The sequence below is a fragment of the Pelodiscus sinensis genome, chromosome 6 (genome assembly GCF_049634645.1).
Source record: "Pelodiscus sinensis isolate JC-2024 chromosome 6, ASM4963464v1, whole genome shotgun sequence".
In the NCBI taxonomy this organism is placed as follows: domain Eukaryota; kingdom Metazoa; phylum Chordata; order Testudines; family Trionychidae; genus Pelodiscus; species Pelodiscus sinensis.
Genome location: NC_134716.1, coordinates 109,316,345 through 109,342,020, shown reverse-complemented (window position 1 = coordinate 109,342,020; position 25,676 = coordinate 109,316,345). Strand labels below are relative to the sequence as shown.

Sequence of the window (25,676 nt, the reverse complement as noted above, 5' to 3'; positions counted from 1 at the left end):
AAAAGGAACATCAGCTCTGTGATGAATATTCTTTTACTAAGCACCTGCTTTGGCTTATTTTTTGATGAAGTCCCAAACAAATGTTTTGAATCTCTGGATCTGACCAAGGCTTTAGGATAAACATGGTATAATGCCATCTTTTAAAGAAACTAAAAGCTGTTCCTCCCAAAAAATAATGCAGTCATGTAAGAAATAAAGAAGAGGCTTTAGGGATAAGAAAAGATTTAGGGTCATCCATGTTCCATGATTACCTTTCATATGAGAAACTCATTTCCATATATACTGCTGTAATACTTAATACTGTTTTCATATGAATTCATTTTGTTATTACAACAAATCAAATTAAATCCACAAAAAAGTTGAAACTCCATAACTGGTACTGTTGGAGATCTAAACTAATCAATGAATAGAACATGCATGTTCTTCTATCAATATGTTTGTATAATTATTCCCTATTGCTATGCTTCTTTTCAGATGCAAAGAGGATTATAGTCTACAGCTAAAACATTTATCATGTGAATGCTAATCCCTTCATTGTTAACGGAATAATCAAAATTTGTGTCTTGGATTTAATTTACTTTAAACTTTCCATTGTTTCAGACAAGACAGCTAGACAACTTTCTGTATGTTTTGAAGAGTTAGGGCTTTACAGTTTGGCTCAACTTCCGCCAATGTGTACAATTCCACACACCAGAAAGAACTGTTAAGCCATTTTCATACAAAATTCAGAACCTTATTACAATTTATTATTTCTGAAATTCTGTAAAAAAAAAAAAAATGTCAAAGTATAAGCATCCAAAATTTGAACAGAAATTGTCATCAGATTGCGTGTGGTAAAATAGTCATTTACAGACATTTACTTATAAAAAAATCTAATCCTTCCAAGCCTAAATAAGACTTTGAATGTGACACAAACTTTATATGTAAGTAAGATTAGTGAACTTTTTATCCAATGTCCCTGCTCCCCAGTTTTCTTTTATCATCACAATTAGAAGTAAATTTGTGGCCTTTGTTTGAATTACTTCTGTAAATCTTTGCTCTAAAACAGACTGCATATATTTAGGAAATAATGTTGCTTATTAATCTAAGCTATGGTGACCATTACCTAAGAATTGTTTTTTATAATTATATCTGTACAAATACACTTCAATGATTTTTACAATCATTTCAGTCTATTATATATAAAATGACTTTACAAGAGTGGATGTTCGACATCTAAAATCAACAACTGACTTCTAGCATGAAAAATACATGCTGGGATAAGATTAGAAAAGAAATTAACTATGATCCATTTTTGTTATTAAAACATGATATTAAGTTCTGTAAATAAATGTGGGCCATGTCAAATTTAAATTATGTTGTTCCTTCAAAAGACAACATGTTGATTGTTGCTATTGTCTATGCTGGCAAAGATTCTTCTGTAATCAGATGATTAAGAAATCTACAAATCTTGACAAGAAAATTACTTTGACAATAAGTCCTTTTCCTCCAGGGATGACCAGTAAAGCAGCAGTGGGCTGTTCATTTTTGTTATTTCCTTATCTATAGCATAAGACACTTCTTTAATCTAAGCAGAAAATATTAAGATGTTACGCAAATGCATACCTAGTAAGTAGTCACTGAAAGAACAGACTACCCAATGTTAACAAGAAAATTTAATTTGCCGGCTTGGCATAAAGATTGGTCAAGAATATTAAAATAAAAGCTTCCCTTGAAGAACAAGAGTGAAAATGTAAGTATTCTAATCTTCATTCTAGAAAAAACCTGACCTACTTAAATGAATTACAAGACTTCTCTGTTGAACTATTAATACTGGCAAAATATAATTGTGTATAATTCTAGCATAAAGTTGCTTGCAAAATTTTTACAAAAGATAAAGGTTTTAACTTCTGTGAATACAAAGTTAAAGTAATTACATTATACAATTGTGAAGCACTTGGAATACAACGTATAAACATGCCTTTCAGAAAATTCCCAATATTAAAATCAATTAATCTTATTAATACTTAAGCTAAAAGCTACTACCAAAGAACAACTTACAGCCGCCCCTGAGTTGCGAACGGTCGACTTATGACCATTCGCAGTTACGACCGAAGCTGTCGTAAATGGTGGACTCTGATTTATGAACACGATCCGCGCTTACGAACATTAACTCTATGGGGTCCGACTTACGAACGAACTGAGTTATGACCAATTGCTTGGTCCGTAACCAGTTCGTAAGTCGGGAAGAGGCTGTATGTGATAATTTCTGTTTGCAAAAGGTTGAAGTAAGAATAGATATGTGCCAATATGCAACTGAGAAGAGATTTTTAAATATACATTATTTTGGTCTCTCTCAATCTCACCTGTTGAAGTGGTCCCCTTTTTATAAATAGTTCTTGGAGTAGGGATTTGAACCAGGGTCCCTTATATCCCAGGTATGCTAACAGGCTACAGAGTAAGTCTCACTCTTTTCCCAGCCCAGAGACAATAGTAATTCATGACATTGAACAGACCCTAGACCAGTGAAAGACAGAACGACTGTAACACGGGTGTTAGATCACTCACTCAAGATGTAGGAGACCTAAGTTCAAGCCCCTACCTCACTTATTTAAAAAAAAAAATAAAAAGCAGAACTTCAACAGGGCAGACTGAGAAAGGTACATACCAAAATATGACATAAATCCAGTGGTTATGGCGCTGCCCCGGTTTGGGAGATCCAGTTTTAAAACCCTTCTCCACATCAGGCAAAGAGGGAGAAATAGAACCTGGGTCTCCCAAATCCCAAGTGAGCACCTTACTTGCTGGGATAAAAATTACGAAAAAGGTGGTTATTCTCCTGTCATTTTCTGAATCTAGTTCTCCATTTTTGACATCTTATTTTGAAATTTTTATGGCTTGATTTTTTTGGTTCACTGAAAACTATTAAGTCAAACTCACCATACAGTCACAAGTAGTTTTGGGTTGAACTCAACAGCATTTTTCAAAAAAATACCAATTTTCCAAGATCTTTTTGCCCTGCTCTCCCTCTAACATCATTTATTTTGCTATATAACACTCTTTGGTGTGCTAATTGATAAATTCATTTTATACAACAATTTGCCACATAAGTTTATCATTTTAGAAATGTATGTAAACAAGTTAAATGAATCCTCTGCATGTGTCTTTGGAACTGCTATACATGCTGAGTTGCACAATACATCTATTTTGAAGTGCAGTTACTGAAATACAAATATTTTTTCTAGCTGCAAGATTGTTAAACAGATCTTCCACCAAAATCCAGGAGATAAGAAACATGTTACTACAATGACATGACACATAAAGAACTCGATACATTTGAAGTTATAGTTAACAATTCTGTATTTAATGTGCAGCATGGCACCAGATACGGTATGGTAGAACACTATAGTTAGAGCAAATTACCATGGATAATATTTTCCTAACTTTTTGCATTGAAAGCATTAGATTTTTTCCTTATATAGGGTTTCTTTGTAATTTAGGCTAGAATTTTCAAAAGGGCCCCATACACAAAACTGGAGCCAGGTTTATATTACTTTATATTACTGATAGAAATTGGGACTGGATGAGAGGCTGTATAAATTGCTCTGTTCTATTCAATCCCTCTGAAGCATCTGGCCACTGCTGGAAGACATGATACTAGCCTATATAGACCACTGTTCTAACCCAGTATGACCATTCTTATGTTCTTAAATAGCAGCAATAAAAAATGATACAATATTAATAGTGTGAACAAAAAGTCTATTTGCAGAGGACACATCTACACAGCAGTGTTATTTCAGAACAACATCTGGTATTCTGAAATAACAATGCAAGCATCTATACAATTAGCCCATTATTTCAAAATAATTTTGAAACAACTGGTGGCTTATTTTGGTGTTTGTAAGTCTCATTGCATGAGAAATAACGCCTCTTCTGAATTAGCTATATTGGAATAGCAGTAGTGTAGACACTCCACTGCTACTATCTGAAAATAGCTCCTCTCTTTGGCCATTGAAAGTAATTACTCCTCTGTGCTTCCTGGGCTCTAAATCAAGTGTGTCCACATTAGGGAAGTCTGCCTCAGACTAATTTTCAGGCTTCCCTGTAGTGTAGACGTGCCATTTTGAAATAAGCTATTTCAGAATATTTCTTCTGGAATAGCTTATTCCAAAATAATCGTGCAGTGTAGACGTAGCCATAATGTTCAGAGCCAAAATGAAGAGGCTTATAGGATTGGAGCAATATCAACCAAATAAAAAGTTACCTGCATTTCAATAAACTTCTAATATAGAACTACCAATTAAACAAAATCTGTCTGAATTTCAACCTACTGTGATACAAACACAGTAATTTTAGGTGGCGACTAAAACATCAAAGAAAGTATATTGTCTTTCAGTTTATTTATAATGTGCATTTTATATCCATGGAAGAATACTGTATAATCACAGAAAGGATATGATTCCATAAGTTCACAAAGGCTCAATTATGGCAAAAGTTATTTGCCTGGGAAGCACAAATGCTATGAAAATACTTTTATAGCACTCCTCAAAAGTGATTTTCAATGTTTCCCTCCACAGTTTCTCAGTTATTGTGGCTCCTTTTCCTTAATGAGCCATGGAAGATGTTAACTCTTAAGAACAGAAGAGCCACAGGAAAAACAAGATTGTAAAACCAGAAAAAAATGATACTGGGATTCAGAGTACAGGAACCTGAAACCTTTTAAAAAAATTGACTAGACTATGCCATCTTACGATTTCCCTTTAACTTCATATTGTCAGAGTAACATCTGAAATCTTAATACTTTATTTACATGCAAAAAATATGTAAAGAGGTTTACCTAACTATTGTCTAAAAGTCCCTGAACATTCATGTACAATTTATTTCAGGTTTTGAGTTTGACCTGACCTACACAGGTTTAAAACAGAAAGAATTACAATCAAGTAAGATCTTTATAAAACCAGTGTAAGAGACCTGAATCAGACAATAAAGAACACACTCTTACTTCATTTCATTCACTTGTCTGAGTACCTCCTCTTGAGTTTTCACAATAGCATCAAGTTCTTGTTGGGAGACCTGAAAAACAAACCACAAAAAATGATCAATACCACAATATAGAGCAACATATGCAGAAAAAAGTAAAGTAATTATATGTTTGAATTCATGTCTACATATTAAATAGTGATGCACATTTGAATTCACCTGTCCTTGTTGGCCTGGAATACCAGCTCCTCTTTTGGTAATCTCTTCTGTTACTGCTGTGACATACCTCCTCTGCTCATCAAGAATCATGTCCAGTTGCCTATTAAGCTGTTTGATTTCAAGGTGAATTCGATTCTGCCCTTCAAAGACTTGTCTCAGTTCACGATCACTTACAGTTTCAAATAGATCATCCGCTAACCAAAGAAAAATAAGTTAATTATAGTTCCTCCGATAGTCAAACGTGTGCATGTACCTTCATATATCATAAACTTTCTCTTTTCACCTAACCCCCCAAAATACCTCAAGGTTATGAAAATTCTCTTTAATGCTTCAAGCACCTAGAGAACACAGCCTAGGATTAGAAACCCTTTGGTATTTAGTCACCATAAACAAAAACAAAAGAAAAACCCCATCAAAAACAGTCCCTGCTCCAGAAAGATCAAGCTGAGATTAGACAATATGCAAGGAGGGCAGGTAGTAATATGGATAGTCAAGTTCGCACAAACTAGTAGTCAGTGTTCTCAGTAGTCACCAGCCTAACCATTGTCAATGAAGGGCGATTTGAATGAATAATCATAAAAGTACATTTTAAAAAGGAAAAATGTAAGATAAAAAAAGATTGCTTTCTAAATTTTGACAGTTATTCTCAAGCACTGCAGGAATGGGAGAAAAGCAATCAAAGCCAGCATTCATGAGCAAAGGCTGAAGTAAACTGTGCAATAAAAAAAGTCTGTTTGAAAGGCAAGATGAGGCTAAAATGTTAAAGAGTATTAAAAGTGAAGACAAGAAGCTTGAGCTTGATACAGTGGACTGGGGCATTGGTGGAGGAATGCAAAGTGTGGGGCACGGTAGTCAGATAACTATATGAGGTCTGCTGCTGGGGTTAACATTTTAAAAACCCAGTGTTAAATAAGATTTGTGAATGAGCTAGTCTTAATTCAGGTAATTTATACTGAGATGCCTAAATACGGATTTAAGTCCCTTAGAGCTACAGGCATAGGATCCTTTAAGTATGAGTTTAGAACCCTACTGTTAGGTACTTATATTTAAATACCATGACACTAATAATTTGGTAATCCTATTTGTTAGAGCAGGGGTTCTCAAACTTCATTGCACCGCAACCCCCTTTGACAACAAAAAATTACTATACAACCTTGGGCTCAATCTTCGGTCCCCTGATCCTATCTGAGTTCTGCTGCCCCAGGCCAAAGCACTAGTGACCCCTTTATAATGGAGTTGTCACCCAATTTGGGGTTTTGACTCTCAGATTGATTACTATTGCACTAAAAGTATGGTATACAATATACTTAGACCATATATTTCAAATCTAATCCTTGGTTAACATGAGTTACTTTTATTTTTTAATATTTCAGTGATTGTTATTTCTGCAGAGTAAAAGTTAATAGGACTCAAATATCTGCTTGAAGTTAAACATATACAAAGGCTTTACCAAATAGGGATGGACTGTTGAATTACTGCATTAACCACCATGTCATCATAGATACAAAGGGGATCCACAGAAAACATTTGCCTGGCTCCTTACCTTCAGATCAGAAGAGATTAGTTCTCAATATATTTTCAAGAAACTGTCAAAAAAAATTTCCAGCCCTTTCAAAGGGCCACCTAACCACCCATCCCCACACAGGCACATAGACTTCAATTTGCTTGTTTCAGTTACCAGTGTATATCATACACGTCTGTTAATACTTCAGCAATCCCCTGGTAGAGAGAGGTTTCAAGAAATTCTGGATGAAGAAATTGACATACAGGGCACTAGGGGAGCTCAGGATTTATAAGGGACTAAGCTCCAGTCCTAAATATATTGGCACAGCTAATGTAATCACAAAACATGCATACCATCATCTTTGAGTTTAATTATGTGTTCTCCCTGACAACTAATAATTTGTTAATTGAACTTGCCTGGCTGCCCTTGCATATCAGGATGATCCTTCTGAAATTCTTCCTTCTTTTTATCCAGTTCTTGTTGAAAATGCTCAAACTCCTCTTGATATTTTTCTTTATCCTTCTCAGGAATTTCTGCATCTGGGGTAGGCTTTAAAACAAAACAATTTTATAAAAAAATGTATATATAAGTAGAAATGCTCACAATTTTCTGACCTCTTTCCAAGAAATCTCATCTCCCAGCAGCTTTTGTCAAGATTTGCTCACATTCTGAGGCAAAAACAAACAAGCTTCATGCTATAAGATCTACACTTATGGAAACACAGAATTCAGTGTCAAAGTTGATATTACAAGAGACAATACATCCCTATTGTGATTCCTACCACTTCAGTTTTTCCTACTGTGTTTGTGGGTTTTTGGTTTTTTTTTTAAATTAGAAACATCAGACTGTCTACTATGAGCAATCAACATTATGAAGAAATACTACAGCAATAAAGAGCCACATGAAGTAGAAAGTGAAACTGGTGAAGCATTTTCCAGGAAAGAGAAATAGTGCAAAATACATTTTTTAAATTTTCACTTTTAATATGATGACAAAAGGCGGTATATTTTGTTTTTAAAACTATGAAGTTTAATCCAGTGCCCTTTCAAAAAGTCTAATATAAGATTTCCATATTTTACTGCTCAAATATTACATTGTATAGTTTCATTTCTCCAAGATATTAGACTGTATACCCACATCAACATTTTGAAAGAAAAAAAAAATCAAAATGAGATGGGTCAGTGCCGACATTTTAATTGACTCCCAGCCACAAGATGAGCACATGGACATCTCTAAAATTAATGTTTTCTTGTGAATAAATATGCTTACTGCTTCTTTCCCAGGTTCAGTCAACTGGAAAGTCAGGAATGACAATACATCATGGTCATCTGAATAAAAAGGAAATATATCAAATTAGTCTGTATATACTAGTATTTAAATTATTACTACTAGTTACGAAATATTTTCCCTAACATTTTGGAATTTATTGTGGAAGTTTCTGATTTACTACAATACAATTCTAGCCTTTTATTTTTGACTGGGGGGGTTTCAACAGTGTACTCTCAGCTCTCATTAGTTGGTCACTTGGATTTGTAGCCTAGATGAATGACACATCAAAGACAGAGCAAGTAAGAAATGTCTTCTATACAGTATTTGAAAAAGTTATAAGGACAAATTAATGTGTTAGATAACTTTCCTTCCACTCTTCTGTGTCCTGCTGAGCCCCCATCTTGCCAACCCCCAAACCAAACATCCATATATTATGGGAAATACAGTCTGGATTAAAAATATTCTAATACTCCTTTGTTTTGTTTAGGATGAAACTGCCAAGTTGAAAATGGCAAGCCTAAAAGAAGAAACAGTGTTTGTTTTTAGGAAGATTTTTTTCTATGTGAAGTTAGTACATGTGAATGGTGTTCAATTAATACTCTGATACTGTAAAATTTATCCAAATGCAGTGTGGGCAGTGGGACTGCACAGTAGAGATGCTGAAATGCATGTTTTTGTGTAAATGAGTAACCACTGAATTTTTCAGTGTTTAAATATGGGGAGAGGGGGTGAAAGCAGGAGCTAGTGCTCACAAAGAGCTAGCTTTTAAGACAGCTCCCTGTGAGCACCTGCTTCTGTTCTCCCCTTCCCCTCCTCGCTGCTGCCTCTGTGTCAGCAGTTAACTGTGTACTCAGGTACATGTTAACATCCCTACTGCACAGGGAACAAGGAATGGAGGTGGCACAGGCAGAGCAGGTGCACAAGGTGGTGTCCTTGTCCATACAGTTAAAGGAGTCTCTGCTCTAGCCAGAAATAGGCCAAAGCATAAATGGTGGGTTGGGGGAAAGTCATGACTTCTGCATCTATATTATGTGGTCAGAAATTACAGTCAAGGCAGCTATAATAGTCCATTGGTTGGCAACATTCATTCCACTTCTCATGATTTCACATACATAAAACAAGCAGCAGAAACAGCAGTCATGAAAGGTTTTTCAGACTGTCCTGATAATCTGCAGTCTTTATCTGTAGGGACAGTAGGTCACCAACAAGCATTCCATGTAATGCTAATGATGGTGATGACTTTGCAGCTTGGCTAGTTGATCAATAGGCACTAGGGAGCAATCAGCAACTTATTTCATACAATCGAAACAGCTATGACGGCCAGCACAGTTTAGACTCTTACTTTCAAGCTGGCCACCATCATTCCATACCAACCCTGTTTCAACATTTAGTCACTTACAACTAGCCCAATTTTAACATAAGTGTCAGTTTCCAAGTAATAATTTATTGAAGCCTTATACATCACAGCTCATCAAATGGACCTCAAACTTAAACACAGTGAAAAATATTACCTGCAAGCCCCCCCGTTGCTGCAGATATTCCAAAGTACCCTTCTGATGGTAGTATCATATTTTCCACTGTAGCACAAAATTCATAGTCTTCTTTATCTGGGGTAAAGCCATTATTAATCATTACCTAGAAAGACACCAGTTTAATTAGCATAGAACTTACATAAAATAAAGAAAAATTCATTAGGTAAGTTAGAAGTAGGCTTTTAAAATCAGGTGTTAGCTAAAACTATGAGGTGTTTTGCTCTTAAAGTTCTATTAATGGATAACATCAAATGCATTATTTCTTTATTTTTTAAAATCTATAAGATTAGATGTTAAACATACAGTCTATGAAATAAAAGATCTTTTATACCAAAGGACACTAACAGTGAAAATAAGCAGTTAGAACTTAATTTTACAAAGGCTAGCAGTGGGGAAAAAAAAAAAAAAAAAAAAAAAAACGATATGAAGCTAGTTCCCCAATTCAGTGATATTCAGTTGTTCGGGAACCAAATTAGCAATCAACATTACCCAAAACAGTGACAGTATGGATAACTCATAGTTTTATTTACTATCTTTCTCTATGTATAAAAACATTTTTCCTGCCACACGACAGAATGATGTCATCAGGCTCTCTGGCTGCAAAAGGGGCCAGAGGAGGGGAATGGGGGTTGGTGAGCACAGCAAGCACAGGTCACAACCCCCTAGTAGTACTATAAATTCATATTTAAAGAGCGTAACAGTTGAAATATTTAGAGTCTGTGTGTGTAATCATTGTCACAGCAAAATGACTCAAGTATTATTTTATCAACTAAAATGGGTTAACATAGTAAAAGCATCTTCATTATTTTCCGTGTTGCAACGGGCTGCATGAGACAAATTAAAGAACTGCTTATGGCTCCCGAGTCTCAGTGTGAGTATCATTGGGGAAATACAAGTAATATCTACAGAATTCAGACAGCAATTCTATTCTACAAAATGTCAGTGGATTGCATTACACAAAATTTTCCACAAATGTAACAACTCTCTTTATGCTTTCAGGTGCCACTCGAGGGGTTGGCTTCCAAATTCTTGGTTATCTTAGCTTAGAGCTGCCTCCTTCCCCCAAAATGCACTGACTTGCTTGGGCTAGCCAGTGAGAGTGATAGGACATACTCAATTATGTGCTCCAGGAAAGATGCATCTTTTGAGGCTTCCTGGTGTTTACTTTTGGAGGACATCTTCAATTATTTTTTTATACCAAAGCAAAAAAAAGAAAAACGAGTTGAACATTTTCATTAGCTCATTTAACTACTCTGAAACTTAGCAACTGGGCACTATGACAGGGTATATCTGCCCCACACTGAAGAGCAGGGGGTTGCCTGGCCCAGCTGGCTGAAAAGGCCCCTCACTCCCACGGCACCACTAGGCATGCTCGAGAGAGAGGCGGGGTATAAAAGCCCAGGGAGCCACTCAGTCAGGGTGGACCACTAGAGGGGAAGGAGCTCAGGCCAAAGCTCCTGATCAGCCCCTGCAGCACCAGCTGCCACAGGAACAGCAACCCTGGCAGCAGCAGACACAGCAACAACCTCAGTCTGCCCTTCTGAGCAACAACCAAGAGCTGAACAACGCACCAGAAACAGTAGGAAGTGGTTCAGGGCGGAGGATTGTCTTCCGGGAGCTAGTGCGCTTCAGCAGGAATGTCCACTGAACAAGCAGTGAAATACCCCACTGCCAACGGGGCCCTGGGCTAGGACTCAGTGGAGTGAAAGGGCCCGGGTCCCCCTACCTGCTGATCCCATAATAATCCCGCTCTCCATCATTCTGGAGGCTTACCCTTGGACTAGGCCTCTGGGCCAGTGTTTCTCAACTTTTTATAAATAAAATACCGTTTAAAAAAAAATTATAAGCATTACCTACAGTTTTCAGACAATTTTTTTTCTACTACTGCAACACATTTGTTTAAACAACTTAATCATAGCCAGACAGATGATGACATTTTTGGGTGTAAAAAGTACAAAACAAAAACAAAAATTAAGTTTTCTCCAAATTTCAGTTGTGATGATGTACCTCCTCCCCCAGAATTCTCCCAAGTACCCCTAAGGGTACTCGTACCCCTGGTTGAGAAACTCTGCTCTGGGCCATAGTGACCCTGATAGAGGGAACTGTACTTTGGAACTAGGCCTGGAGGGCCGTATTTACTCGGATACAGGGAACTGTACTTTGGAACTGGGCCTATGGGGCCATAATTACTCAGAGAGGGAACTGTACTGTGGACTAGGCCGGCAGGGCCATATTTACTCTGGGTAGAAGGACATGAGAGGAACTGGGCCTACAAGCCATAATTGCCTGGAAAAAGGGGCACCGACCACGACTTCGGGTCATCTAGACCATCCAGGTTGTCCTGCCTCTCGACAGGCACATTTTATAGAATCTAGAATTAAGATTAAAATGTTTGTTCCAGTTTATTTCATAGATGCCTCATCCTAGTATCATTTCTGTATTCTCCATATGGAATGGATTCACTCCATCACAAAAAACTTAAAATGTCTTGGACATTTCTTTAGATCATAAAACATGAAAGCTGGAGCCCTGGAATGCAGAAGCAAGAATGTGTCAGGGCTATTAGAAGAGTTAGAGAAGCTTGCAGAGTGGCAGTCTGCATTACACTTCTCTGATTTGTCTGTGTCTCATTTTTATGAGTCCTACAGTTTGTTCCCTTTTCATTTTAAATAAGAGTTCAAGAAAATATACTTAATAGATCCAGAAGCTGAATAAAGTATTGTATTCTCAAGACTACCAGAGTACTTACTGTTAGTAGTTTCTGGTAATATGTAATCTTTACTCGGACAGGGTAGGGCTTGTTACGAAAATCTCTCTGACATGATGCCAATGCTTGTGTAGAACCATCACTTAAAAAAAAGAGAATCTGCTTACAGAGTTACATCTTTACTATGTACTAGCTAGGAAAAAAGGCATGAAAATTGCTTTATTTTAGTGGATTACAAATGTCAAGCAAATCTTTCCAAGAACAAAGGTCCTCTGAATATTTAAATTAATTTTAGCATTTCCAAAAGGTTTAGGATTAACAGCACTAGAAGTGAAATCCTTTGGCACACACCACAGGCAAGGTCAAAAGCAGTACAAGCTTCCCAATGAGCTTCAATATTGACCAAGAGTGTCCACCTACAGGAGCCTCTCCGCTCAGGAAGCTAACAAGGGCATCATCTGCGATGTGGATACTTGTCCATCAGGAATATGAATGAGACCACCAAATCATTTCACAGAGGTATCGCAGTTGTGAACTGGTAAGCAACTTGTTGTCACTGAAAATCTGTGAATTATAAGTGAAAGTTCTGCACCTCAATTTTTGGAGCCACTTTTTTCCAGAACACTTTGTGTTATATTGCAACATTCACCATGTTATTTAGAGGGAAGGGCACGCCTATGAATTTAGCAGAAGCAGCACAATAGCAGTTAAATAAGTCAAAGCTATTAAATGATACTGAAGAACAACAATAAAGTGTTCGATAGTTCTACTAAAATTCAAATCATTCTCCCTGATGGAAGAAAACAAATCTGCAGGAAAAGTGTATGAAGTCACCTAGTAGCAATCAATGCCTTTATATTATTCAAGCACACACCGAATGGCATGTGCATCCATTTAAGCCACAAGAAAAAAATATTTTTACCAGTTAAAATTAGGTGCCTTCAACCGTGTTTAAAAAGTCTGCAAACTTTTCAGCAAACACTACCATAGGTAATTCACATTAAAATAAAATTAATAGACTTACTTCTGATGGTCATATAGGAGTTTTCCATTATTGCCTACAACAATTACTGCTGGGTTGTTTTTCTGAAAGACAAACCATATGAACAGAGTTTCACAATTTAAAATGAAGTATTTTACAAATTAGAAACTCAATGTACAATATAATTAACAGCTTTCCCAAGAGCATGGTAGTAGGCCAAAAGGTCAGTATGCTAGCCAGATAGCCAAAATCTTAACGCTGATGCAGCTGTGGTGGGAGAGGAGTAGGAAAACTAAACAGTTTGATGAAATAGTAGGAGTCAGTCAACACAAAGAACAGCACCCTTCTTTTGTTCTGTAAGCAATGTTAGTGAAAAAAACCTATGGGAGGTCAGTTATGGGCATGAGATTTTCATATTTACTATTTATTCTTGCAATTTGCTAATTTAAAAATAACTAGGGTAGGGAGCAGTGCCCCCACTTGCATTCTTAACAACCCCCCTCTTTCCCTTCAAAGTACATATTATTCCACTTGTAGAGAATGCAAAGAATTATACAGAATTCAACATTTTTTGAGGAAGAGTAAGGAAATGCCCTTAAGTAAGAGGGAAAGAATTCTAAAATAGAAATATAAAATTGGAATTCACATTTTTCATTGTTCTTATATTGTATTTGGGAATTCTTTCATGTTAAATTCTCCAGCAGTTTTGGTTTATAAGCAATCTTTCAAAACAAGATCTAACTATAGATTCTAAATTATCTGATTTTATCCCTTCAGCGTGACAAAAAAAACAAAAACGTATCACGTATGTGAACACAATGAGCAATTATAGTTATTTTAAACATTTATTACTGTTTTTTAATGCTAGACATTCAATTATTTCAGTGTTTATCTGGACTTAGGCCATGTCTGCACTTTCATTCATAAAATTTTATTGCTCAGGGGATGAGAAAAAAAAAAAACACATCTGAATGACAATAGTTTTAATGATAAAAAACTCTGGTATGGACAGTGCTTTGTCATTAGGAGCCACTCTCCCATCAACTAAACTATTGCCCCTTGTTCGGGGTGGTTTAATTTTGTCATTGGGAGAGCTCTCTCCCAGTGATAAAGAGTAGCTACAGCGCTTACCTTGCAATTGTGCAGCTGCAGCAGGGCTGTTGTAAGGAGCATGGGGTAGACATAACCTAAATGTTTTAGTGACTTGAACAAGTTAAATGGTACTAATAAAGTATTTTAAAAGTAGCAATATTCAATGGGAACTGAATGGGTTTTAAATATTTACTCTTACTCTGAATTAAATTTACAAATTATTTGCATTTCAAAGGACAATGGTCAGTTCAGATTTTAAGTATCTTAGGAGAGCTGCTCACAATCTATCTTGAAGCATTCTGAGTTAATTAACTAGCAAGCTGATTTCTGTGCAAGGTGACGTCTAGAAGAAATAAGACGTGGACAAAGAGTGAAAAGATATAATACCTTGAAAAGAACTAAAGAAAGAGACAGTTTTGCTCCTTAAAAAAATCTTAACAGATTATGGGCAGAGCAGGGTTGCAATATTATCCCACAATAGTAATAAGGCTTATGATATTTGATGTTTTTTCCAAAGCTCTTGCTTTTAAAAATCATGAGAATCTCAGCTGTCATTTTTTTAAAAAGCAAAAGCTTCTTGGCACCATGTTTAGAGAAAATATGAAAAACAGAAGAATAACTGAAGAATCAAAAAACAGAAGGCAGTGAACTTTTATTAAAAAAAACCCTCTGTGACTTAAATCAATTTCATGATTCTGAGGGCATGACTCATAAGACTTTGGGGTTGGTGAAACTCTTACCTCCATTCCACTACCCATATGCAGAGTTGAGAGGCCAAAGCTATGTAAAGACAATCAGAAATATTTGGATCCAGTCAGAGAGAGAACTCCTCTGGCATAGGAACTGAGGACCCTCTCAGTGTAGAAGACATTTCAAGACATACTGCTGTGCAGATTTTGAGGAGCACTGCTTCCTATAGGCAGTGGCAGGATACCACAATTCAATCCTCCAAGGCCATCAAATTAGATGCCAGGGTCCACTCTGGCTCCTGAACCTTCCCAAAACTAGGGGAACAAAGGCACCCTTTCCCGTTGTACCTGCACTGAGAGTTCTGTGCTATATCTTTTACAGATACTACATTAAATCTCACCTATGAACTTTAAACTTCTGTGATGTGTATTAATAGCTGTTAATATATGTAAAGATATTTGACAGTATTTCAGAAGTGAAGAATTTATTCTAGTCTGTCTACTATGTAAAGTTCGGCTATCAGATCCATAAGAGTGATCTGCTTATTGGACTTACAAAAAACTGAATTAAATCCACAGTTTGACACTATTACAAAACGCCTTCAACAATGATACAAAGGTTTAGATTCCTAAAGCAACTCAGGTTACACCTCAGATTATGTATATTATAGGAGGTTAAAATGCCTTAATATTTAGATGTATCCCATTACTCAGGTCAGCTATGGAATCTTGATGCCCCAATACCTTTTTGTAATGCATTTAGTTCCCTATTTTTTTAAACCTGAAAAATAAGTGAGATATAAAGCTCATTATTCCTAGAGGCAAAGGTATGCTTGTCGGCTTATAAAAGCAGTAAGCACTTAGGAGTAAGCACTTAGGAGTTAAGAACTCACTTTCCAGATAGAATAAAGGCACCTAGAAGTAGACAGGGACAAGAAAGCTGGATAACATCCCTCTACCCATTCCACCAGCCAGGGAAGACAGAATTAAAACTGCCTGAATAGCAAGGGAGTTCCTGAGATGTTGAAGGTCCGTGCCATTCTGTGACAAAAAACACCACCCACCCACAAACACAACACCAAAACCAAAACCAAATCACCAAAGTTAATAGGAAATTTGGACTGAGACTGAACGGTCTCAGATTAAGAACAAAAAAATGACATCCTGTATTATTTAGTTCAAGTGCAGGGTAGCTGGAAGCTGAAGGATCTAAAATACAGAAGCAGTAGTCTCATGCAAAGCTTCAAAAACCATGTACAGGCCATCCTTGCTATAAGCCCAAGTTTTTTGGAACGTATAGGGAAACTACTTAAAGTGGGGATTTTTTTTTCCTGCAGCTGACTTCCATTTGTGTAAATTGGCTGGGTTTTTTTGCATGACTTAACAGCAGGGAATGGGAGGACTTATAACCCATCAGTTCCTACAAATATCAACGACTTTAGTGCAGAACGGATGCATACCAGGGTGACTTATACCAGAGACACTCTACTTCCTGATCTCCATAAATATACCAGTATTTCTCTCCTAATGCACAAACACATAGACCTAATAAGATTTTATATTAGTTAAACATGATAAAACTCCTTGTACCAATTCATGACTATCAAAGACATATTTCCTTCAAATCTAGCAAAGGAACTGGTCTCACTGAAGATCAATTACAGCAAGGTGGTTCATCTTTCAAAAAGGCTAAAGCCTGAAGCGTGGTTTTTTTTTTTTTTTTTAAATAAATCAATATAGCCTGGTCAAAAAGGAATCTTAGGAAACTGCATGAAAGAAAAGTTGTGAGCTTCACATTTTCTCTTCTTAAAAACCTGCATCTTGACAAAAAAACAAACAAAACTACTCCAATATAAAACCGCTAATTTTTCACAAAAAATATGCGCATGCATAAATACAAGATGGTAAAAGTGAAACTATTTTGGAACCATTATAATAAGAATTTGCTTTCAACTAACCTTTCCATCATTGTCAAAAGAGTCAAAGAAAATGCCAACACCATTCCAAGTATCAGCTGCTCCAAAAACAGGACCCTCTAAGCCTTGGCTTTCAGTAAACCAGATTGCCTTAAATTAAAAGTAATACATTAAGATCCACATTTATAAAACAAAATTGTGTTCAAAATTAAATAAAAATTCATTTACTAAGCCATCAGCTCCAATTCGGCCTCTTCCAGTCACTCGAAATGTCACCTCAACTTCCCAATACTGAAATATAGACTTATTTTTTGTCCATACTGATCCTCTCTGGCTTTTTAAAGATGGAGTTATTCGAATCTGATCTGCACTAGGTATGGCATCTGAAAGAGAAAAAAAATTAACAGAACATAAGGAAAGATGAACAGCATATTCTGAAATTATAAGGCAAATACTGGATTCAAAATTTTGTAATGAAAGGCAACTCCATACTTTATAGAGTAACTTACTCAAAGTTCATCTGAGAGAGTAATGTACAACTTGCGGGGAAAGTTGATCTAATGGATAAGGAACTAGACTAATTCTTCAGGAGAACAACTTCCAGTGTTCTGCTCTACTACAGACTTCCTATGAGACCATGGGCGAGTCAAATTTTTCCATGTCTATCTGTAAAATGGAGATAAAACTTTTGGGGAAAGGGAAAAGATGTTTTCGCTGTCTTGCCTATTCAGAATGCAACCTCTTTGGAGCAGAGACTCTCTCTTGCTAACTCCTTACTAGGAATGTTAAATGTAGTTTAATCAACTAATTGACTAGTAAATGGAATTTCCATCAACTAGTCGATTAGTCAACAATCGGGAGAGCCACAGCAGGGTTAACTCTTGGGACCAGGAGCTAACCCTGCTGTGGCTCTGCTTTTTAAATGTATTAAGAGTCAGATGGCTCTTAATACATGTAAAAAGCTAGTGTGCAGCAAGGGGCACCTGGCAAAAGCCAGAATAGCCGATTCCCAGCTCGCGCTAGTCCCCCTGCACGGAGACTATTTTAAAAAGCAGCACAATAGAGTCTCAAACTAAAGGTATACAGTAGAAGTCCATCTATATGACATTCCATTATCTGGCTCTCCATATTAACCCAACAGCCAGCACATTCAGGTCCAGAAGCAAGTGATCACTTGGGTGGCAGATGGTGGTGTGGGTGCAGCCTCACACCCTCCAATTCTCCAAATTATATGGTCTGGCCTTGGTCCCAATTAGATTGAATAAACATGATCCTACTATGCAACAAACCAAACAAACCATAATAGGACAAGACCAAAAAAAAAAAGTGCCAGATGTATAAAAGAAGCAGTTAGAGACCAAAAGACATCTTTTAAAAACTGGAGTGAAAAGCTACTGAGAAAAATACAAAGCCTTAAACTCTGGCAACCCAAGCATTATAAGGCAAGCTAAGAAAGAATTTGAACAGCAAATAGCTAAGAACACAAAAACTAACAGCAAAGAAACATTTAAGTACAACAAAGGCAGGAAACCCAACAGTCAGTGGGGTTACTAGGCAATTGAGGTACTAAAGGAGCATTCTTTGAAGATGAAGCTGTTATGGCAAAGGTATATTAATTGTTTGCATCAACGTGCACTGCATGGGATATAGATAAGATCCCTATATTCATATCTTTCTTTTTAGGTGACAATTCTGAACAACTTTCAATATTGAGGTGTCCATAGAGGAGGTTTTCAAATAAATTGATTAAATTATACAATACTAAGTCACCAAAATGAGATGGTATTTACTGAAGAGTTCTGAACCAACTCGAAATGAAATTGCTGAAGTACTGTGATATGTAACCCAATGCCTAAATCAGCCACTGTACCAGATGACTAGAAAGCAGCTAATGAAAAGTTATTTTAAAAAAGGCTCCTGAAGCAATCCTAGCAAATACAGACAAGTAAACCTAACCTCTGTACCAAATAGTTGAAATGAAATGAAAACCACAGAATTGTCAGACACATAGATGAATGCAATTTGAAGAGTCAACATGATTTTTGGAAAGGAAATTTATGCTTATTAGAATTCTTTGAGGGCATCATTAAGCATGTAGGATTGTATATCCAGTGGATATAGTGTACAAAGACTTTCAGAATGTCTTTGACAAGATCCTGCATCAAAGTTAACAGTCATGAGATATGAGGGAAGATCCTTTCATTGATCAATAACTGGTTAAAAGACAGGAAACAAAGGGTAGGAATAAATGGTCAGTTTTCAGACTCCCCATGCAGGCAGGGGCTGCTTCGGACACCAAAGCAATCCCTACCTTCAGGGCACCCAGGCCTGCCATGGCTAGAGGCTACAAGGAGAGATTAAAAGACTGGGAACATTCAGAGAGACTATTCAGAGGACACAATATAACGTATATTAAATCATGAATGACATGAAGAACATGAACAGGGAATTGTTATTTACTCCTTCACATAACACAAGAACCAGGGGTCACCAGATGAAATAAACAATGGGTTTAAAACAATATCGGGTTTAAAACAAAAAAAGTAGGTCATCACAAAAGCACAGAAAACCTATGAACTTGTTACCATAGAACAGAGTTTCTCAACCTATGGGTCAGGACCCAAATATGGGTCACCATTACATTTCAAAAGGGTCGCCAGGAGTCTCCCCAGGTGGCTCTTAAGGAGCTATTCACACTTTTTTTAAATTGCCCTGGGTCACCGAGTCTTCCTGCATTGTCAAAATGGGTCCCCATCTGGAAAAGATTGGGAACCACTGCCATAGAATGTTATGAAGGCCAAAAGTCACGCTGAGTTCAAAAAAAGAATTTGATAAGCTCAAGGACAGATGAATGAATGGCTATTAGCCAAGATGATCAGGGACACAACCCCATGTTCTGGGTGCCCCTTAACTTCAAGCTACCAAAAGCTGGAACTGAATTTCAGAAAATGGACTGCTTGAAAATGCCCTGTTCCATTCATTCCTTCTGCAGTTTCTAGCACTGGCTATTGTCAGAGACAAGACACCGGGGTAGATGGATCATTGGTCTGATCCACTATAGTCACTCTTCTGTAAAGTATCTGCCTTTAATTTCGTGTTTATGTATCAATGACGTAATAGTACAAAGAACACTTTTCTGATAACATTAAGCTGGAAAGGGCTTCATATCATATAGTAAATAAACTTGTTTGACAATGAAGTAATTTTACTTATAAAGCAATACTTTTATATTTAACCCATAATAAAGATATGGTTTTCATATTTTAACATGCACCTATATATTCATATAATACTTCCTAGTAAAAATATCTCTGAGCACTCTGAATATTAACAAGGCTTCTAAACATCCCCCTCAGACTCATGTTGTCCTAATTTTACAACTAACCTAAAGAGCATGTAAGGGACTTGTTCAAAGAAGAGGCCAAAGACTTGTTCCATAGAAGAGACAAAAAAACCCAAAACTCCAAATCCTGCTCTATAGTCAAAGAACTAAACATATACATGTGTTTGATATAGAAGACAAAATAGGAAATGGGAACATTATCAAGTGGTTATTGACACTTGGCTTTATTAACGGGCTTGGTACTGACCTTGAACAAGTCATGTCAAAATAATTAGCTGAGGAACCTGAACTAGTAGCTTGATTTTCAGCATACCTTTTAAGAGCCAAGCCACTTATTTAGATGACTAATTATAGATCAGTAGTTTTAGCCTTACCTCTGCCACAATTGTGAAGCAAGATTCTACTTGCCTAAAAGGTGCACTGTGAGGCTTAATTAAATAATAATACGTGGAAAGATAATCCATTAGCACCAAATTTCTGTTAGGCAATACATATGAGGAAAGCATATGTAAAGAGTAAGACAGCTGAAGTCACCAGCTACCCTTGTGAAATGGCATATGGAAATCCCAATTTGTTTATAGCCGTACTGACCAGACACCTAGTTAATAAGAAGAACATAAGAATGGCCATACTGGGTCAGACCAAAGGTCCATCTAGCCCAGTAGCCTGTCTGCCAACAGAGGCCAGCACCAAGTGCCCCGGAGGGGGTGGACTGAAGACAATGATCAAACGATTTGTCTCCTGCCATCCATCTCCAGCCTCTGACAAACAGAACCAAGGGACACCATTCCTACCCCCTGGCTAATAGCCTTTTATGGACCTAACCTCCATGAATTTATCTAGCTTCTCTTTAAACTCTGTTATAGTTCTAGACTTCACAGCCCCCTCTGGCAAGGAGTTCCACAGGTTGACTATGCGCTGTGTGAAGAAGTTTCGTTTATTAGTTTTAAACCTGCTACCCATTAATTTCATTTGGTGTCCTCTAGTCCTTAAATTATGGGAAATAATGAATAACTTTTCTTTATTCATCCTCTCCACACCACTCATGATTTTATATACCTCTGTCATATCCCCCCCTCAGTCTCCTCTTTTCCAAACTGAAAAGTCCCAGTCGCTTTAACCTCTCCTCATATGGGACCAGTTCCAAACCCCTAATCATTTTAGTTGCCCTTTTCTGAACCCTTTCCAAGGCCAAAATATCTTTTTTGAGGTGAGGAAACCACATCTGCACACAGTGCTCAAGATGTGGGCATACCAAAGTGTTATACAGGGGCAGTAAGATATTCTGGGTCTTATTTTCTATCCCTTTCTTAATCATTCCTAACATTCTATTTGCCTTTTTGACCGCCGCAGCACACTGTGTGGACGTTTTCAGAGAACTATCCATGATAACTCCAAGATCTCTTTCCTGATTTGTCGTAGCCAAATTAGCTCCCATCATACTATATGTATAGTTGGGGTTATTTTTTCCAATGTGCATTACTTTACACTTATCCACATTAAACTTAATTTGCTATTTTGTTGCCCAATCATTTAGTTTTGTGAGATCTTTTTGAAGTTCTTCACAGTCTGCTTCTGTCTTGACTATCTTGAACAGTTTAGTATCTTGAAAAGTTTCGTTCCAAGGATTTGACTATACTGCATCAGTCCCTCTCCTATTAAATTGTTTTACAAGACTTGATGTTCCACCCTGCCACAAATGGCACCATATTTACCAGAGCAACAGGGGAGGTGAGGTAATATCTTTTACTGAACCAACTTCTTCTGGTGAAAGACAGGCTTCTGAGCCTCCAAAGCTCTTCAGATCTGGGAAAGATATTTCAAGCACCATAATACAGTTATGAATTTAAGATCCTTCTAAATATGTTACATATGCAATTATCCTTTCCGCCGTACATTTAGCACCAATGCTGTGAGTACCTTTCCCAGATCCAAAGTAGGGATATCAATGTGTAGATGACTACACCATTAACTGGTAATCCTGGGTTTATCGGTTAATCCCGTCGACTACACGCATTCTCCCCCCCCACACACACTTGCTGCCTCAAGGGGGGGGGGGAGCTAGTGCCCACAGGGGAGCTGTCTCTCCACATGTGCTGGCTCCATGGACCTGTCTGACCCGCCTGTCCTGCCCCATCCCCCCTTGTTGCCTCCTTCAGAGGCAGCAGGGGGAGGGGGATAGGCAGGTGCCGCCGCCACTCCCCCCCCCCGCTTCCAGGGCTGCTGCCTATTTGAGAGTCAGCAGCCAGAGGGGGAAAGGGCAGGGCAGACTGCTGTGGAGCAGCCTCTGCCTGCGATGGGCCCGGGGCCCTCTATGGACAGAGGCTGCTCCCCAGCAGCAGCCTCTGTCCTTGGGGAGCTTGGACCCCCCTCCACAGCCAGGGCTTGCTACTGCAAAGCTGCCTTTGTTCACAGGGAGCTCAGGTGCCCCACGGGCAGGGGCTGCTGCTATCCCGCACTGCTGCCTCTGTATCAGAGGCGGCAGCAGCATGGGGAAGTAGGCCGGAGTCAGTGTGCATGGGGAGCTGATAGAGAGGTAACAGCACAGAGGTGGCAGGGAGCTCTCTGGGAGTGGGACCAGAGTGCACTGGCTGCAGACCCCATCCCTGGGGGATATCAAATGGTTGTGTCACCGCTAAAAATTGATGTGGTTACATGACTATTCAATTACATGCTATCGGACATCCCTAATCCAAAGAAGATCTCTGTATAGCTTGAAAGCGTCTCTCTCTCTCTCTCTCTACACAAGCTGGGCCAATAAGAAACACACCTTATCTTACCTGCCTTGTTTCACTAATAATCTGGGCCCAGTTGGGATACAGCATAAGAACGGCCATACTGAGTCAGACCAAAGGTCCATCTAGCCCAGTATCCTGTCTGCCAACAGTGGCCAATACCAGAGGCCCCACAGGGAGGGATCACAACAGGTAATCCACACATGATCCCTCCCCTGTCACCCACCTACAGAGAAACAGAGGCTAGGGACACGATTCCTACCCATCTGGTTAAATAGCCATTGATGGACCTAACCTTCATGAATCTATCTAGCTCTTTTTAGACCTGTGTTAAAGTTCTAACCTTTACCACATCCTCTGGCAAGGAGTTCCACAGGTTGATTCTGCACTGAGTGAAGAAAAACTTCCTTTTTGTTTTAAACCTGCTGCCTATTAATTTAATTTGGTGATCCCTAGTTCTTATATTGGGGGAAAAAGTACATAACTTTTCATCTGTTAGTCTATAAGGTGCCACAGGACTTCTAGTTGTTTATAACTTTTCCTTATTCACTTTTTCCATGCCAGTCATGCTTGCATAGACCTCTATCATATCCCCCTTTAGTCTCCTCTTTTCTAAGCTGAAAAGTCCAAGTCTTTTTAATCTCTCTTCGTATGGGACCCATTCCAAACCCCCTAATCATTTTTGTTGCCCTTTTCTGAACCTTTTCCAATGCCAACTACAATTACACAAGATACACATTGTAATGACATAGAGCTGAAGCTTCAGTGCAGTGATGAGAAAATATTTTTTAAACAGTCACGCCGCATTCTTCACCCGCTTTTACTGAGACTTCAAAACCCAGCTGTTCTACCAAACACAGCAAAGGGCAGCAGGGAGGGAGGGAGTGAGTGTATGGAAACATACCTCTTCCAGGGTCTGCACCGGTTGGCGGGAGCAGGGAGCCTTAGGCAGGGTGAATAAGCTCCATGTGTTTCCGTGGGGTATCCCCACACCCAGGGCCAGTAAGAATCATGTCCCCATAGAGCCTGGTGCCCCTGCACCTGGGCCGTGCCAAGGGGGACAGGTGTCTCCGAGGGCCACAGGGGACCAGTCACAGGGGGCTAGCCCAGGGAACTAGACCCCCCCGCAGCCGGAGGAGGTCGGCAGTGCGGAGGGCAGGGCCAAACGAGGCAGGCGCCCCCCCACCCGGCAGGAGCCGGCCCGGGGGCGGGCATGACACAGGTCACACCTGGCCCGGCGCGGGCGGCGGAGCGGCGCGTACTTACTGCCCGTGTGGACCCAGAAGGGCACGGAGCCGTCCCCCTGCACCAGGTGCGGCCCCTTGAAGCTGTACTTGTACTCGAAGCGGCGGTGCGGCTGCGCGCCGGCCGTGACCGCTCCCGCGGCCCCCAGGCTGCTGGCCTCGGCGGGGGAGAGCAAGCGGCAGCCCAGGCAAAACAGCGCAGCCCACAGCACGTTCCCCGCGGCCAGGCAGCCCCGCTCCATGGAGACCGCCATCTTGGGCTTTGCCACGGGGAGCCAAGCACGGCCAACAGGGCGCTGCCTGATTGGCTGCGAGGAGAAGGGGGCGGAGACCGCCGCCCGGCCAAAGGGCGCGCAGCGCGTGGCTACATGTCAGCGCGGCTCGGGGGCGGGGCCTCTCTGTCCTTGTCCCCGCCCCCTAGTTGCCCGCCCTCGGCTCCTGTCTCACTCACTCACTCATTCACGTTGCCTCCCCCCCCCCGCCCTCTGGGATGTCTCGTGCCCTCCGTGTTCCCCTGCGACCGCTCCTGCGGGGGCGGACCTGGACATGGGGAGCAGGCTGAACGGGGAGGTGGGCAGCAGGAGGAGCAGGAGGGGGCGGGGCAATTGCACCATGATGGGGTGCGCATCCAGGAGGCCCTCAAAGACATAGAATCATAGAATCATAGGACTGGAAGGGACCTCGAGAGGTCATCGAGTCCAGCCCCCCGCCCTCAAGGCAGGACCAAGCTCCGTCTACACCATCCCTGACAGATGTCTATCTAACCTGTTCTTAAATATCTCCAGAGAGGGAGATTCCACCACCCCCCTTGGCAATTTATTCCAATATTTGACCACCCTGACAGTTAGGAATTTTTTCCTAATGTCCAATCTAAACCTCCCCTGCTGCACTTTAAGCCCATTACTCCTTGTCCTGTCCTCAGAAACCAAGAGGAACAAATTTTCGCCTTCCTCCTTGTGACACCCTTTTAGATATTTGAAAACCGCTATCATGTCCCCCCTTAATCTTCTTTTTTCCAAACTAAACAAGCCCAGTTCATGAAGCCTGGCTTCATAGGTCATGTTCTCTAGACCTTTAATCATTCTTGTCGCTCTTCTCTGTACATGTTCTCACAGGCCCCGTTGTAGGGTCGCCTCGGTTTCCCTGGACAACTCCCTCTCTTCCCCTTCTCCCTCCCCTCCCCTTACCTCCCAATACACAATGTTTGGATTCACCCAAAAAACTTGTCGGTTTTTATTTACAAAGGGGGGAGAGAGAGTGGGGACCTTGAACTGGGAGGGGGAAAGGAGCTACTCCTGGGAGGGGTGGCCCCTGCGACCGCTCCTGCGGGGGAGGACCTGGACATGGGGGCAAGCCGCATTGGGGCAGGCTGAACGGGGAGGTGGGCAGGACGGGCAGGGTTAGGAGCAGGAGTGTCCATTGGAGGAGGGGCAGGGACAGGAGGAGGAGGGGCCATTGCAGGAGGAGCAGGAGGGGTCGGGGGCA

At 39.7% G+C, this 25,676-nt stretch overlaps 1 protein-coding gene across 1 annotated transcript in view; it reads right to left on the bottom strand.

Annotated features, from left to right (window-relative positions):
• Positions 1-24,515, bottom strand: part of LMAN1 (lectin, mannose binding 1) — a 29,749-nt gene extending 5,234 nt beyond the window's left edge. Inside the window, exons 1-10 of the mRNA XM_014570235.2 lie at positions 24,214-24,515; positions 17,098-17,252; positions 16,912-17,019; positions 13,215-13,276; positions 12,233-12,332; positions 9,463-9,586; positions 7,952-8,010; positions 7,099-7,231; positions 5,179-5,372; positions 4,982-5,052 (exon numbers count right to left, since the gene is read on the bottom strand). Of these exons, the coding sequence (XP_014425721.2) occupies positions 4,982-5,052; positions 5,179-5,372; positions 7,099-7,231; positions 7,952-8,010; positions 9,463-9,586; positions 12,233-12,332; positions 13,215-13,276; positions 16,912-17,019; positions 17,098-17,252; positions 24,214-24,445 (1,238 nt within the window). The 5' untranslated portion in view covers positions 24,446-24,515. The remainder of the gene's footprint in view (positions 1-4,981; positions 5,053-5,178; positions 5,373-7,098; positions 7,232-7,951; positions 8,011-9,462; positions 9,587-12,232; positions 12,333-13,214; positions 13,277-16,911; positions 17,020-17,097; positions 17,253-24,213) is intronic.
• Positions 24,516-25,676: the final 1,161 nt, after the last annotated feature.